This window comes from Crinia signifera, chromosome 6 (genome assembly GCF_055691185.1).
Source record: "Crinia signifera chromosome 6, ASM5569118v1, whole genome shotgun sequence".
NCBI lineage: Eukaryota > Metazoa > Chordata > Amphibia > Anura > Myobatrachidae > Crinia > Crinia signifera.
The window spans coordinates 16,567,080-16,584,545 of record NC_139222.1 but is presented as its reverse complement, the minus strand read 5'-3'; the positions used below and the strand labels follow the sequence as shown (position 1 = coordinate 16,584,545).

At 48.3% G+C, this 17,466-nt stretch overlaps 2 protein-coding genes across 2 annotated transcripts in view; both read right to left on the bottom strand.

Annotated features, from left to right (window-relative positions):
* The window catches only part of LOC146009535 (uncharacterized), a 35,887-nt gene that overhangs the window by 2,106 nt on the left and 16,315 nt on the right, over window positions 1-17,466 (bottom strand). The window lies entirely within an intron of this gene.
* Window positions 5,851-15,503, bottom strand: LOC146007366 (uncharacterized). The gene is made up of 5 exons (XM_083145715.1): window positions 15,470-15,503; window positions 14,577-14,744; window positions 9,667-9,858; window positions 6,456-6,746; window positions 5,851-5,889 (listed from the first exon to the last, which is right to left on the bottom strand). Exons 2-5 carry the CDS (start codon window positions 14,652-14,654, stop codon window positions 5,851-5,853), a joined length of 600 nt encoding a protein of 199 aa, XP_083001841.1. The 5' UTR covers window positions 14,655-14,744; window positions 15,470-15,503.

The following is a 17,466-nucleotide window of genomic DNA, read 5'->3' as shown; positions in this document are numbered from 1 at the left end:
TCAGGAGCCAGTCACCCTGCACTAGAATAGTCTCTGGAGACGACAGAGCAGATCCAAGTAAATCCACAGAACTCAAACTATGTCTAGTAGATCCAGATCATCTCAGGAAGAGGCTGAAGGGGGATAAACCAGAAAAAATGACATTTTACCTGCAAAATCTTATTTCTGAAGCCATGGTGGATGTTGGGATTATGGGTATGGTGGGGAATCCCAGGCATCATGGAGTTAACTTCTGGAGTTAGGCTCCTCCTACCCTATTCCCCCCTGTCCTCAGGAACTAGTAAAGCTGAGTAACTGGTATAGGAGAGAAGACCACACAGAGGAACACGCACCGAGCACTAGCATAACACTCCCCTGACTGTGTCCAAAGCTAGCAGAACTCTGCCCAGACAGAGGTGTAAGGGCAGGTGCCCAGCATCCAACATGGCTTCAGAGAAAAGGATTTTACAGGTAAGACAAAAGTCTTATTTTTGCCTTTCAGCCCATGGGGGATTCTGGGACTATGGGACATCACAAAGCTGTCCCTTTATGGGTGGGAACGCTCCTGAGCTGTACTGAAGACCCCTTAGCTGAAAGCAGCATCTGCTGAGGCAAAGGTGTCAAAATGATGGAATTTGATGAACATATGCACAGAAGCCCACATGGATGCTCTGCAGAAAACACTGGTGGGCGGTGCCCACGAAGCACCAACAGACCAAGTGGAGAAGGCCTTCACTGAAACTGGCACCAGTTTCCCCACCAACAGATTGGCCTGGCAAATGGCGAGACAGAACTAGTGAGCCAAGGCCTGTTTTGAGGCAGGCCAGCCTAACTTGTGTACATCATAAAGTAGGAAGACTCAGGTTTGCTCAAGGAGTGGTCAAACACACATAAATACACAGGGCCCTGACCACAACCAACGTCTCCAAAGAATCAAGAGACTGAAGAAGAAAGTTCTCGAGAGAAAAATGGTACAAAAAAATTTCCTTGTTCATAACAACCATAGGCAGATATCCTGTCTAGTTCGTAGGACCGATCTGTCCTCATGGAACACCAAAAAGGGTGTTTAAGTTCCTACGAGCAGAGGATATGGTAAAAAAAAAAAATCTTCCATGTGATCCATAGAATCCAATGGCTCAAAATGGAGCTCCCTGAAGTTTATGAAGGACAAGTGACAAATGCCACGGATGCATCAATGGACGCACCAGAGGTATGAATTGTGAAAGAAGCTTCCACTTGTCATTGAAACAACATAGAGACGGTTGACACCTGGACCTTCAAGGAGGAACAATGAAGGCCCAAGTCCAAACCACTTAGCAGGAACGCCAGAACACTGGAGAGTCGATAGACCTTTGGGTTATAGCATTTGAAGAGCGCCATTGGAAGTACCGTTGCCAAACCGTATGAAAAATAGTTTGAATGATCTGAGATGACAATCCTCTCACTCCTAAGATTGACCACTCAACAGCCACCCCTTCAAAATCAATTTGATGAGATCCTGGTGATGACAAAGTCCATGAGACTATAGGTCCCGCCAAAGTGGGAGACGGTTTGGAGGGGTCACCGACAGTCTTAGAAGGTCCACGTACCAGGATCTTCTTGGACAATCTGGAGCCACCCGAATGGTGGTCACATCTCATTTTTCAGCCGACCCAATAATCGTATAAGAATAGCAATGAGAGGAAAGCTATATACCATTTGGAATGGCCAAGAGCTGTACATGTGTAGCTGCCTGGAGGCCATTAGGTCCACCAGAGGTTGACCCCAGCATTTTGTCAAGAGATAAAATACCTCTGGGTGAAGCAGCCATTCTCCTGAATGGACATCTTGTATACTCAGGAATTAGTTCAAGACTACTGGGATGTACACTGCCGATAGGGAGGGAAGAAACTGTTCCACCCACCTGAGAATCATAGTGACTTCTCCCATGGTGGTGCGACTCCTGGTCCTGCCCTGGTAATTTATATAAGCACAGCTGGCATATTGTCTGTTTATATCTGCACTGGCCTGTTGTGGAGCATTGGTCCCATCTGACGAAGAGCACAGTAGATTGCCTGTAATTCCAAGATGTTGATGGCCAGGCACATGTCGTGGCTTGCTCATAAACCCTGAAAGGAACGATCTTCCACCTCTCCCCAACCTCGGAGACTGGCGACTGTGGTCCTCAGAATCTAGTAGTAATTTGCAAAGGTGCGACCCATGCTGGGATGAGAAGGTTTGAGCCAACATAGGGGAGAGAAGCAAATAAAGGTAGCATTTGGGTCCTGAGGTGGAAGTGAGAGCGACTCCACTGATGGAGCAGCTCCAGCTGTGGTGGTTTGGAGTGAAACTGTCAAAATTCGACCAGTTCGAAGCAGGACACTAGGTTTCCTAACACCCACATGCACAGATGAACCTAAACCCTGCTGTGTTTCAGAAAAGTACAAATCATCTCCCAGAGCTCTGTCCTCTTGTCTGCTGGTGGTAGGTAGACCCTCTGCGCAGGGGTATCAAGCAATGCACTAAAATGAAGCACTGTTGTGGATGGGGTTATACTGTATTTCTGACAGTTTATTATTCATCTGTGGGATTGTAGCAGATCCTGTAAGAGGTAGAGATGACTTTGCAGATCCTTTGGAGACTGCACTAGCAGAAGGGGGTCATCCAGATAAGGTAGAACACAAGTTCCTTGTAGGTGACGTTGGGCAGCCATCACCTTTGTGAAGACTCACTGCGCTGTGCACAGCCTTGAACTGGTAATGCCTGTCTCTCACCATAAAGCAAAGAAAATACTGGTGATCTTGACAAATGGGAATGTGGAGATAGGCGTCCTGAATGCTAAGAATGCCATGAAGTCTCCTAGTTATACAGTCAGAAGAATGGATCAAAGAGACTCCATTCTGAATTTGGGTAATCTCAGCAACAGGTTGCGCTGTCTCAGGTTGCGAATGCTGTGGAAAGACCCACTGGGCTTCCACACCAAGAAAAAATGTGAAGAGAAACCTTGTCCGTGTTGAGAAGGGGGGACAGGGGTGATCATTGCAGTCGGCAGAAGGGAAGAAATGGCGGACTGAAGGGAAGAAGCCTTGGCGGCATCTGGCAGGCAGACCGGTGGTAACAAATTGGTTAGAATAAAAAATTAAAGGGCGTAGGCGAAAAATACCATGTCTAACACCCAGGAATTGTTTGTGGAGGTCTGTTATGCATTGTCAGTCCAGGAACCGACCACCCACCCTGGAAACCCCCAGGGTTGGACTTCCAGCATGAGAAAAAACAGCTTGTTATCTTGCTAAAGGGCCTGACGGTTACCAAACCTGGCTTGATGAGGCTTTGATTTTTGGGTTTTCGGGAAGGATGACTGGAGCCTTTGGTCAATAAGCACTAGGTCGACACAAGCAAAACGTTGACATTGAAATGAGAGACACAGGAAAACGTCAGCATGCTTTTTTTCACCGTTTTTGGTATCTATGTCAACATGGATACTGTAAAAGCTTTAAATACACATGCGGGTCCTTCCAGGTAATAAGGGAGATTCCAGTGGAGATGGCTTCATCCAATCAGGGCTGGGACTCCCCTCAACCAATCAGCTCATCCCTGATTGGATGTAGCCTTCTCCACTAGAATTCCCACCAGTATTGGGGAGGCCCGCATGTGAGTGCAGCTCCTCAAGTCCGGATGTCGGGCAATTTTTTTTTTTTTAATCCCCTGAACACACAACTGGAGAAAAGGTTCCACCAGTGGGGGAAACTGGCAAGGTGAGTATATGTATATTTGTATGTATGAATGTGTGTATGGATGTATTAGTGTTCATTCAAGAACCCGCCAACTTTGAAAACCCATGCAGTTCCTCTTCCCTGCCTGGGGTGTCGCTGTCTGCTGCAGTGCTTCTACCACAGTGTGGTCTGTATATCAGCACTGATATGCAAACCAGATATAACTAGAAATAGCACAGCAGACAGCGACACCCCAGGCAGGGAAGAGGAACTGCATGGATTTTCAAAGTTGGCGGGTGCTAGAATGAACACTAATGTATGATATTAAAGTTGTGGTTCTCCAAGAACCTACATGGGGGGGGGGAGCTTGCCGGGACCTGGAGAATTGCAGAAGTAGTACCGATATTTAAAAAAGGAAAAAGCAATGACCCAGCAAGTGTGATCTTAAAGCCAATCGTAGGGAAATGGTTTGAGGGAATTTTAAAAGATGGTATCCAAGAATACCTATAAATGAATCATATAATCACTAGTCATCAACATGGGTTTGTAAAGAATCATTCATGCCAAACTCACCCAATACATTTTATGAGGAAATTAGCAGAAACCTAGACATTGGCAATGCTGTAGATGAGGTATTCCTGGATTTTGCAAAGGCATTCGACACTGAGGCACATACAAAGCTGGAGAGCAGAGGGTGGTGGTAAACGGTGCATTTTCCAGTTGGAGACCAGTACTAAGTGAAGTACCACAGGCTTCGGTGTTAGGGCCTCTTCTATTTAACATTCATTAATGATATAGAGGATGGGATAGTAAGTAGAATCTCAATTTTTGCAAATGACACAAAAATGTGCAGGGTGGTTAGAATGGTTGAGGATGTCAACATTCTACAGTGGGACTTAGATAAACTTGACGAATGGACTGATACATGAGGTACAATGTAGATAAATGTAAGGTTATACATCTCAGAGGACAGAACCAGTGTGCAACTTATACAAACGTAGGAGAATTGGGCAAATCAGAATTGGAAATGGACCTAGGAGTCCAAATTGACACTAAACTAGGGTACAGTGCCCAGTGTCATGGTACAGCCACTAAGGCCAACAGGATACCAGCCTGTATAAGAAGGGGCATGGAAACAGAAGACAATGTAATTATACCCCTGTACAGGGCACTGGTTAGACCTCCCCTGGATATTGGAGTGCAATTCTGGGCCCCACATTCTTTACATATACACATATATCAGGGGGGCAATATTGTAAACTATCAGGCAACCTCTTTACTCTGAGGTGGGAAACTAGGACACGTGGGCATGCACTCAGACTAGAGGAGAGGAGATTCCGTACCCTTAGAAGGAAAGGGTTATTTACGGTCAGGGCAGGTAAAGGTATGGACACTCTTCCAGGAAAGGTGGTGATGGCAGACACATTGAACACATATAAAATAAGGTTGGACAAACATCTACTGGAACAGAACATCCAGGGGTACAAATAATCACTATTCAGCCATAGTTGGAACAGGCGGTAATACTAAAATGGGGATAACATCTAGTCCATACCACCTAACAGGTCCTGTATAAGGATGAACTTGATGGATGCAATTCTGTTTTGTAACCTCTACTACTATGTTACTATGTAGTCCGACAGCACAACCCGGTGTTGTTGTTGTTATTGTACACCAATAAATAAACATGGCCCCCACTGCCCAGGGGGACCGGGGACAGCCCGGGCTTCAGCCCTGGACAGGTAATGCCTGGGGAGAGCCCTTTATTCAGGTGGTCCCCACTCGCACAGGGACCTTGTCCATGGGGTGATGCTCTGACCAGGGGAACTTATATAAAGTGTCCCCCGCTGTGACATCATTCTACTAGCTGTTGGAGCCCGGTGCTGGTTACAAAATACAGGGGACTCCTACTCCATTTGTTCCCCATATTACTGGAATCAGGACCGTTACAAGAGCCGAGTGCTGGATTAAATGCGGCAGGACCCCCACACTTTTGATGTTTTGAATGTGAAAACATCCGAATTCAATTTTGGAAATGCGATATATTTGTCACGGCAAAACGTACAATTGTTACCGCAGATCACTCACTATTACATATGTGATTTGCAGAACACACGCACTTATGGCCATTTATTAACCAAAATAATTACACCCTATTACTTCTCGCCCATTGCCCTCATTACTCTGCACTGACAGAGGAGAATGTAGTAGAGGAAGACTGTAGTGACAGAACAAGAAGAATAGGAATCTACAACACTAAAAAAGTGATATAAGTGAGATTCCAAAGAAGAAAAAGGAGCACTCACAAGTCACACACTGCAAACTCACACTCAAAATAACAGACGGGAAAAACTATTCCGCAGCCGACTAGTATGGCAACCTAAACACCTAGAACATTTCCCAGAGGGCAACAGGGAGAATAGAGAATAACAAGCGTGGCTTGGATCTAAAATAATTTTAGTAGCCTTAACTTTACCCCTTTTTGCACTCACCTGTGCTGGTATCTGTAGGGATTTCCTCCTCCTTACGCTGCTGGTCACCCCTCATATCTGTCTCTTCTCCTCCCTCTGTAGCTTCTTCCTTATTATCAGTCACATCCGTCTCTTCTCCCCCTGTATCTTCTACCTTATTATCAGTCACATCCGTCTCTTCTTCTCCCTCTGTAGCTTCTTCCTTATTATCAGTCACATCCGTCTCTTCTCCTCCCTCTGTATCTTCTACCTTATTATCAGTCACATCCGTCTCTTCTTCTCCCTCTGTAGCTTCTTCCTTATTATCACTCACATCCGTCTCGTCTTCTCCCTCTGTAGCTTCTTCATTGATATCAGTCACATCCGTCTCTTCTTCTCCCTCTGTAGCTTCTGCCTTAATATCACTCACATCCGTCTCGTCTTCTCCCTCTGTATCTTCTTCCTTTTTATCAGTCACATTCATCTCTTCTTTTCCCTCTGTAGCTTCTTCATTGATATCAGTCACATCCGTCTCTTCTTCTTCTCCCTCTGTATCTTCTACCTTAATATCAGTAACATATGTCTCGTCTCCTAGATTTTCTGCCTTTAGATCAGCCAGATCTCCCTAAATAACCCAGAAAACAATAAAATATCAAAGTCTGATTAAATTAATTAAAATAGAACGTTGGTATATAATGTCCCATTCCCAGCAGTCTCCTCTCCGGTCACATCCCCCGGTGTTACTGTATAATATCCCATTCCCAGCAGCCACCTCTCCGGTCACATCCCCGGTGTTACTGTATAATATCCCATTCCCAGCAGTCACCTCTCTGGTCACATCCCCTGGTGTTACTGTATAATGTCCCATTCCCAGCAGCCACCTCTCCGGTCACATCCCCGGTGTTACTGTATAATATCCCATTCCCAGCAGTCACCTCTCTGGTCACATCCCCCAGTGTTACTGTAGAAATGTCCCATTCCCAGCAGTCACCTCTCCGGTCACATCCCCCCAGTGTTACTGTATAATGCTCCATTCCATTCCCAGCAGTCACCTCTCCGGTCACATCCCCCGGTGTTACTGTATAATGCTCCATTCCATTCCCAGCAGTCACCTCTCCGGTCACATCCCCTGGTGTTACTGTATAATGTCCCATTCCCAGCAGTCACCTCTCCGGTCACATCCCCCGCTGTTATTGTATAATGTCCCATTCCCAGCAGTCACCTCTCCCATCACATCCCCCGGTGTTACTGTATGATGTCCCATTCCCAGCAGTCACCTGTCGGGTCACATCCCCGGTGTTACTATATAATGTCCCATTCCCCACAGTCACCTCTCCGGTCACATCCCCCGGTGTTACTGTATAACGTCCCATTCCCAGCAGTCACCTCTCCGGTCACATCCCCCGGTGTTACTGTATAACGTCCCATTCCCAGCAGTCACCTCTCTGGTCACATCCCCCGGTGTTACTGTATAATGTCCCATTCCCAGCAGTCACCTCTCCGGTCACATCCCCCGGTGTTACTCTATAACGTCCCATTCCCAGCAGTCACCTCTCCGGTCACATCCCCCGGTGTTACTGTATAACGTCCCATTCCCAGCAGTCACCTCTCCGGTCACCTCCCCCGGTGTTACTGTATAATGTCCCATTCCCAGCAGTCACCTCTCCGGTCACATCCCTCGGTGTTACTGTATAACGTCCCATTCCCAGCAGTCACCTGTGCGGTCACATCCCTCGGTGTAAATGTATAACGTCCCATTCCCAGCAGTCACCTGTGCGGTCACATCCCCAGTGTTACAGTATAATGTCCCATTCCCAGCAGTCACCTGTCCAGTCACATCCCCCCCGGTGTTACTGTATAATGTCCCATTCCCTGCAGTCACCTCTCTGGTCACATCCCCCGGTGTTACTGTATAACGTCCCATTCCCAGCAGTCACCTCTCCGGTCACATCCCCCGGTGTTACTGTATAACGTCCCATTCCCAGCAGTCACCTCTCCGGTCACATCCCCCGGTGTTACTGTATAATGTACCATTCCCAGCAGTCACCTCTCTGGTCACATCCCCCGGTGTTACTGTATAATGCCCCATTCCCAGCAGTCACCTCTCCGGTCACATCCCCCGGTGTTACTGTATAATATCCCATTCCCAGCAGTCACCTCTCCGGTCACATCCCCCGGTGTTACTGTATAATGTCCCATTCCCAGCAGTCACCTCTCCGGTCACATCCCCCGCTGTTATTGTATAATGTCCCATTCCCAGCAGTCACCTCACCGGTCACATCCCCCGGTGTTACTGTATAATGCTCCATTCCATTCCCAGCAGTCACCTCTCCGGTCACATCCCCTGGTGTTACTGTATAATGTCTCATTCCCAGCAGTCACCTCTCCGGTCACATCCCCCGCTGTTATTGTATAATGTCCCATTCCCAGCAGTCACCTCTCCCATCACATTCCCCGGTTTTACTGTATAATGCTCCATTCCCAGCAGTCACCTCTCCGGTCACATCCCCCGGTGTTACTGTATGATGTACCATTCCCAGCAGTCACCTGTCGGGTCACATCCCCCGGTGTTACTGTATAATGTCCCATTCCCCACAGTCACCTCTCCGGTCACATCCCCCGGTGTTACTGTATAACGTCCCATTCCCAGCAGTCACCTCTCCGGTCACATCCCTCAGTGTTACTGTATAACGTCCCATTCCCAGCAGTCACCTCTCCGGTCACATCCCTCGGTGTAAATGTATAACGTCCCATTCCCAGCAGTCACCTGTGCGGTCACATCCCCAGTGTTACAGTATAATGTCCCATTCCCAGCAGTCACCTGCCCGGTCACATCCCCCCCGGTGTTACTGTATAATGTCCCATTCCCTGCAGTCACCTCTCTGGTCACATCCCCCGGTGTTACTGTATAACGTCCCATTCCCAGCAGTCACCTCTCCGGTCACATCCCCCGGTGTTACTGTATAATATCCCATTCCCAGCAGTCACCTCTCCGGTCACATCCCCCGGTGTTACTGTATAATGTCCCATTCCCAGCAGTCACCATTCCGATCACATCCCCCGGTGTTACTGTATAATGTCCCATTCCCAGCAGTCACCTCTCCGGTCACATCCCCCGGTGTTACTGTATAATTCCCCATTCCCAGCAGTCACCTCTCCTGTCACATCCCCTGTGTTACTGTATAATGTCCCATTCCCTGAAGTCACCTCTCTGGTCACATCCCCCGGTGTTACTGTATAATGTCCCATTCCCAGCAGTCACCTCTCCGGTCACATCCCCCGGTGTTACTGTATAATTCCCCATTCCCAGCAGTCACCTCTCCGGTCACATCCCCTGTGTTACTGTATAATGTCCCATTCCCTGCAGTCACCTCTCTGGTCACATCCCCCGGTGTTACTGTATAACGCCCTATTCCCAGCAGTCACCTCTCCGGTCACCCCCCCCCCCCCCCCCCGGTGTTACTGTATAACGTCCCATTCCCAGCAGTCACCTCTCCGGTCACATCCCCGGTGTTACTGTATAACGCCCCATTCCCAGCAGTCACCTCTCCGGTCAGCAGCTGGATGATCTTGTTGGTGAGTTCCAGGATCTTGTTGTCATTTTCTCTCCCATGTATCAGTGAGTGAGGTGGAGGCACCGGGATGGGGCTCTGGGTCCTGCTCAGTCCATCTAACCCAAGGTGACAGCAACTGGGTATCTCATGCTCTCTGGATGTCTTCTTCACTACTGTGTAATCCTGTGTGTTGGAAAATATACTTGCAATGCATACACCACCAGATCCCCTCCTTATACTATTACTATAGATATAAGTGATGTCACAATGACCCTCACCTCCCCAGTCACGTCCCTGTATTATTACTATAGATATATGTGATGTCACAGTGATACTCCCAGATCCCCTCACCTCCCCAGTCAGGTCCCTGTTAGTAATAGAGATAAGAGTGATGTCACTGTGACGCTCCCAGACCCCCTCACCTCCCCGATCAGGTCCCTGTGTTAGTTGTAGAGATAAGAGTGATGTCACTGTGACGCTCCCAGACCCCCTCACCTCCCCAGTCAGGTCCCCGTCAGGTCCCCGTGTCAGTAATAGAGATAAGAGTGATGTCACTGTGATGCTCCCAGACCCCCTCACCTCCCCAGTCAGGTCCCTGTGTCAGTAAAAGAGATAAGAGTGATGTCACTGTGACGCTCCCAGACCCCCTCACCTCCCCAGTCAGGTCCCTGTATCAGTAATAGAGATAAGAGTGATGTCACAGTGACGCTCCCAGATCCCCTCACCTCCCCAGTCAGGTCCCTGTGTCAGTAATAGAGATAAGAGTGATGTTACTGTGACACTCCCAGATCCCCTCATCTCCCCAGTCAGGTCCCTGTGTCAGTAATAGAGATAAGAGTGATGTCACTGTGACACTCCCAGACCCCCTCACCTCCCCAGTCAGGTCCCTGTATTATTACTATAGATATAAGTGACCTCACAGTGACGCTCCCAGATCCCCTCACCTCCCAAGTCACGTCCCTGTATTATTACTATAGATATAAGTGATGTCACAGTGACACTCCCAGATCTCCTCACCTCCCCAGTCACGTCCCTGTATTATTACTATAGATATAAGTGATGTCACAGTGACACTCCCAGATCCCCTCACCTCCCAGTCACGTCTCTGTATTATTACTATAGATATAAGTAATGTCACAGTGACACTCCCAGATCCCCTCACCTCCCAGTCACGTCTCTGTATTATTACTATAGATATAAGTGATGTCTCAGTGACGCTCCCAGATCCCCTCACCTCCCCAGTCACATCCCTGTATTATTACTATAGATATAAGTGACGTCACAGTGACACTCCCAGATCCCCTCACCTCCCCAGTCACGTCCCTGTATTATTACTATAGATATAAGTGATGTCACAGTGACACTCCCAGATCCCCTCACCTCCCCAGTCACCTCCCTGTATTATTACTATAGATATAAGTGATGTCACAGTGACACTCCCAGATCCCCTCACCTCCCCAGTCACATCCCTGTATTATTACTATAGATATAAGTGATGTCACAGTGACACTCCCAGATCCCCTCACCTCCCTGTATTATTACTATAGATATAAGTGATGTCACAGTGATGCTCCCAGATCCCCTCACCACCCCAGTCACGTCCCTGTATTATTACTATAGATTTAAGTGACGTCACAGTGACACTCCCAGATCTCCTCACCTCCCCAGTCACGTCCCTGTATTATTACTATAGATATAAGTGATGTCACAGTGACACTCACAGATCCCCTCACCTCCCCAGTCACGTCCCTGTATTATTACTATAGATATAAGTGATGTCACAGTGACACTCCCAGATCCCCTCACCTCCCCAGTCACTGCCCTGTATTATTACTATAGATATAAGTGATGTCACAGTAACACTCCCAGATCCCCTCACCTACCCAGTCAGGTCCCTGTATTATTACTATAGCTATAAGTGATGTCACAGTGACACTCCCAGATCCCGTCACCTCCCCAGTCACGTCCCTGTATTATTACTATAGATATACGTGACATCACAGTGACGCTCCCAGATCCCGTCACCTCCCCAGTCACGTCCCTGTATTATTACTATAGATATAAGTGATGTCACAGTGACGCTCTCAGATCCCCTCACCTCCCCAGTCACGTCCCTGTATTATTACTATAGATATAAGTGATGTCACAGTGACGCTCCCAGATCCACTCACCTCTCCGGTCACGTCCCTGTATTATTACTATAGATATAAGTGATGTCACAGTGACACTCCCAGATCCCCTCACCTCCCCAGTCATGTCCCTGTATTATTACTATAGATATAAGTGATGTCACTGTGACGCTCCCAGATCCCCTCACCTCCCCAGTCACGTCCCTGTATTATTACTATAGATATAAGGGTACTTGTTTCCTAGCACGGCCACACCGATTCAGATCGGGGTGGTCGTGTCGGAAAAATCGGGTCGATCGCATCGCATGTGATTTGGTCGCATGCGATGCGATCGATGCGATCGACGCGACCGACCGATTTTTGACCCGATTTTTTTCATTGAATCCAATGTAAATTGGGTCCCTGGGACCCAATTTTACATTGGATTCAATGAAAAAAATTCCCAACCCCCCCAAATTTAAGCGCGTTAACCCCAGGCCACGATAGACGCCAACCCGAAGCGTGGCGAGCGCAGCGAGCCCGCGAGGGGCGGCGGTACGCGTCCTCCGACCTTTTCATGCCCTACTATCCACGTCGGCGTGGAGTGAGAATAGAATAGTGTGGCGAGCGCAGCGAGCCACCGAGCCCGAAGCGTGGCGAGCGCAGCGAGCCCCGCGAGGGGACGCGGATACCTTCACAGGTAAACGCGTCCCTTCGCGGGCTTCACAGGTGTCCGCGTCGCCACGGACACCTGTGAAGCCCGCAAGGGGACGCGTATAACTGTGAAGGTATCCGCGTCCCCTCGCCACACTATTCTATTCTCACTCCACGCCGACGTGGATAGTAGGGCATGAAAAGGTCGGAGGACGCGTACCGCCGCCCCTCGCGGGCTCGCTGCGCTCGCCACGCTTCGGGTTGGCGTCTATCGTGGGGTGACGACGGGGACATCTATAATGTGAAATGGGTCATATTGGCCCATTTCACATTTTTTCACATTTTTTACAGCATTTCAATGTTAAAAAATTTTTTAACATTGAAGCCTATGCAAAAATCGGGTGCATCGCGTCGGGACCAATGTTAATGGTCCCGACCGACGCGATGCCCCCGATATTTTACCTTTCCCGACAAGATTTCAATGTTAAAATATTTTTTAACATTGAAGCCTATGGAAATATCGGGGGCATCGCGTCGGTCGCGTCGGGACCAATGTTAATGGTCCCGACCGACGCAATGCCCCCGATATTGTCTCCTAGCCGGCAAAATGGACCTGATTTCAAAAGAAATCGGGTCCATCGGGGGTAATCGTGTCCCTTAATTAAGGGACACGATTACTTAAGATTGTGGCCGTGCTAGGAAACAAGTACCGATATAAGTGATGTCACTGTGACGCTCCCAGATCCCCTCACCTCCCCAGTCACGTCCCAGTGTTATTACTATAGATATAAGTGATGTCACAGCGACGCTCCCAGATCCCCTCACCTCCCCAGTCATGTCCGTGTATTATTACTATAGGTATAAGTGATGTCACAGTGACGCTCCCAGATCCACTCACCTCTCCGGTCACGTCCCTGCATTATTACTATAGATATAAGTGATGTCACAGTGACACTCCCAGATCCCCTCACCTCCCCAGTCACTGCCCTGTATTATTACTATAGATATAAGTGATGTCACAGTGAAGCTCCCAGATCCCCTCACCTCCCCAGTCACGTCCCTGTATTATTACTATAGATATAAGTGATGTCACAGTGACACTCCCAGATTCCCTCACCTCCCCAGTCACGTCCCTGTATTATTACTATAGATATAAGTGACGTCACAGTGACACTACCAGATCTCCTCACCTCCCCAGTCACGTCCCTGTATTATTACTATAGATATAAGTGATGTCACAGTGACGCTCCCAGGTCCCCTCACCTCCCCAGTCACTGCCCTCTATTATTACTATAGATATAAGTGATGTCACAGTGACGCTCCTAGATCCCCTCACCTCCCCAGTCACGTCCCTGTATTATTACTATAGATATAAGTGATGTCACTGTGACGCTCCCAGATCCCCTCACCTCCCTAGTCACGTCCCAGTATTATTACTATAGATATAAGTGATGTCACAGCGACGCTCCCAGATCCCCTCACCTCCCTAGTCACGTCCCTGCATTATTACTATAGATATAAGTGATGTCACAGCGACGCTCCCAGATCCCCTCACCTCCCCAGTCACGTCCCTGTATTATTACTATAGATATAAGTGATGTCACAGTGATGCTCCCAGATCCCCTCACCTCCCCAGTCACGTCCCTGTATTATTACTATAGATATAAGTGATGTCTCAGTGACACTCCCAGATCCCCTCACCTCCCCAGTCACGTCCCTGTATTATTACTATAGATATAAGTGACGTCACAGTGACACTACCAGATCCCCTCACCTCCCCAGTCACGTCCCTGCATTATTACTATAGATATAAGTGATGTCACTGTGACACTCCCAGATCCCCTCACCTCCCCAGTCACGTCCCTGTATTATTACTATAGATATAAGTGATGTCACTGTGACACTCCAAGATCCCCTCACCTCCCCAGTCACGTCCCTGTATTATTACTATAGATATAAGTGATGTCACAGTGACGCTCCCAGATCCACTCACCTCTCTGGTCACGTCCCTGTATTATTACTATAGATATAAGTGATGTCACAGTGACGCTCCCAGATCCCCTCACCTCCCCAGTCACGTCCCTGTATTATTACTATAGATATAAGTGACGTCACAGTGACACTCCCAGATCCCCTCACCTCTCCAGTCAGCAGGTAGATGATTTCCAGGGTGAGATTTAGTATCCTCTCAGTCGTGTGACTCCTGTCCTTATCCATCCTCAGTTATCAGTGATCTATACAGGACACGTCTCACCGTCACGCGACTTTGTACATCCAGTGTAAAGGTTCTGGCTCCTCACTGATCAGCTGTCTAGGAAGACATATAATTATTATAAGAATCATCACATGAGTACATGTAACATATACAGATATGAAACATTGAGTGACCAGTACTTCCTCATATTTCCCACAGCCCTGGTCGGTGTTTCCCAGCAGCTCCACCGATCCAGCTACAGCACATTAATAATCTCCACCCAATGCTGGGCAAGATGTAATAGGGTGCAGAATTTGCATGTGATTTCTGGCGATTTTTAGTAATGTAAATATGCGTTTAGTGCGATTTATCTATTTTTTTAGTAACGAGCGTATGCAGATTTGTGTACAAAAAATGTTTTAAACAGGGGGGGGGGGGGTTCCCCTCACCCCAGCATAACCAGCCCTGGACTTGTTGAGCCAATCCTGGTTCCACCAAAAATCATGGGGTTCCCTCTGTAATTAAGAAACCAGCACGAGCTCTTGTATCTATATCTATCAGGTGGATAAAGAAGATTTAATAATAATGCATATGTATGTGGCCGCACTGAGGCTATAATACAGCATAAGGGGATATACAGCGCTGGGAACACGGGGGGAGGTATGAGGCCTGAGGCCTGGTAATCCCTGCAGCACAGCCGGATAATGGTGACATTACAGCGCAGCACCCAGGTATCTGCTCTGTATAACCTGTAAGCGCCTCATTGCGTCTCTGTACATCTCCCGCTGCCGCTAACTCACCCGCTCCGTCGTTTTATGTTATACATACACATACACACCCTGCTTCCGTGCTGTGCGTTCCATCTGACTTCCGGGTTGTGCGTTCCAACTGCCACCTGACTTCCGGCCTCTATGTATGTATGCGGTAAGATCTTCCGGGTTATGGCTGTATAGGCGGCTGACTGTACAGTGTCTGGAAGCTGATAATGCTATTTATTATTATTATTATTATTCTAAAACAGATGGAGCAGTCTCTCGTGTGCTATGATAGCACGGATGGAGCAGAATTTAGTGTCCTATGATAGCACAGGTGAAGCAGAATCATGTGTCCTATGATAGCACAGGTTAAGCAGAATTTAGTGTCCTATGATAGCACATGTTAAGCAGAATTTAGTGTCCTATGATTGCACAGGTTAAGCAGAATTTAGTGTCCTATGATAGCACAGGTGAAGCAGAATCATGTGTCCTATTATAGCACAGGTGATGCAGAATCATGTGTCCTATGATAGCACAGGTTAAGCAGAATTTAGTGTCCTATGATAGCACATGTTAAGCAGAATTTAGTGTCCTATGATTGCACAGGTGAAGCAGTATTTGGGGTCCTGTTTTGGCACAGGTGGAGTGGAATCTGGTGTCCTGTTATACAGCTCAGGTGGAGCAAAATTTGGTGTCCTGTTATAGCACAGGTGGAGCAGAATTTGGTGTCCTGTTATAGCACAGGTGGAGTGGAATCTGGTGTCCTGTTATAGCACAGGTAGAGCAGAATCTGGTGTCCTGTTATAGCACAGGTGGAGCGGAATCTGGTGTCCTGTTATAGCACAAGTGGAGCAGAATCTGGTGCCTCTTATAGTACAGGTGGAGCGGAAACTGGTGTCCTGTTATAGCACACGTAGAGCAGAATCTGGTGTCCTGTTATAGCACAAGTGGAGCAGAATCTGGTGCCTCTTATAGTACAGGTGGAGCGGAAACTGGTGTCCTGTTATAGCACACGTAGAGCAGAATCTGGTGTCCTGTTATAGCACAGGTAGAGCAGAATCTAGTGTCCTGTTATAGCACATGTTAAACAGAATTTGGAGTCTTGTTATGGCACTGGTGGAATAGAAAATGGGGTCCTGTTATAGCACAGGTGGAGCGGAATCTGGGTTCCTGTTATAGCACAGGTGGAGCGGAATCTGGTGTCCTGTTATGGCACAGGTGGAGTGGAATCTGGGTCCTGTTATGGCACAGGTGGAGCAGAATCTGGTGTCCTGTTACGGCACAGGTGGAGCGGAATCTGGGTTCCTGTTATAGCACAGGTGGAGCGGAATCTGGTGTCCTGTTATGGCACAGGTGGAGTGGAATCTGGGTCCTGTTATAGCACAGGTGGAGCAGAATCTGGTGTCCTGTTACGGCACAGGTGGAGCGGAATCTGGGGTCCTGTTATAGCACAGGTGGAGTGGAATCTGGGTTCCAGTTACGGTACAGGTGGAGCGGAATCTGGGTTCCTGTTATGGCACAGGTGGAGTGGAATCTGGTGCCTGTTATGGCACAGGTGGAGCAGAATCTGGGTTCCTGTTATAGCACAGGTGCAGCGGAATCTGGGTCCTGTTATGGCACAGGTGGAGTGGAATCTGGGTCCTGTTATAGCACAGGTGGAGCAGAATCTGGGGCGTGTTCTAGCACAGGTGGAGCGGAATCTGGTGCCTGTTATGGCACAGGTGGAGCGGAATCTGTGGTCCTGTTATGGCACAGGTGGAGCGGAATCTGGGGTCCTGTTATGGCACAGGTGGAGCGGAATCTGGGTTCCTGTTATGGCACAGGTGGAGCAGAATCTGGGTTCCTGTTATGGCACAGGTGCAGCGGAATATGGGTTCCTGTTATGGCACAGGTGGAGCGGAATCTGGGTTCCTGTTACGGCACAGGTGGAGCGGAATATGGGTTCCTGTTATGGCACAGGTGGAGCGGAATCTGGGTTCCTGTTACGGCACAGGTGGAGCGGAATCTGGGTTCCTTTTACGGCACAGGTGGAGCGGAATCTGGGTTCCCGTTATGGCATAGGTGGAGCGGAATCTGGGGC

Coding starts and splice junctions, on each gene's coding strand:
- LOC146007366 (XM_083145715.1), bottom strand. CDS start 14,654: ATGGATAAGGACAGGAGTCACACGACTGAGAGGATACTAAATCTCACC. Junction 6,747..9,666: donor TCCAGCTGCTGACCGGAGAG/GTGACTGCTGGG, acceptor TGGGTTATTTAG/GGAGATCTGGCTGATCTAAA. Junction 5,890..6,455: donor AGGGAGAAGACGAGACGGAT/GTGAGTGATAAT, acceptor CTGTCACTACAG/TCTTCCTCTACTACATTCTC.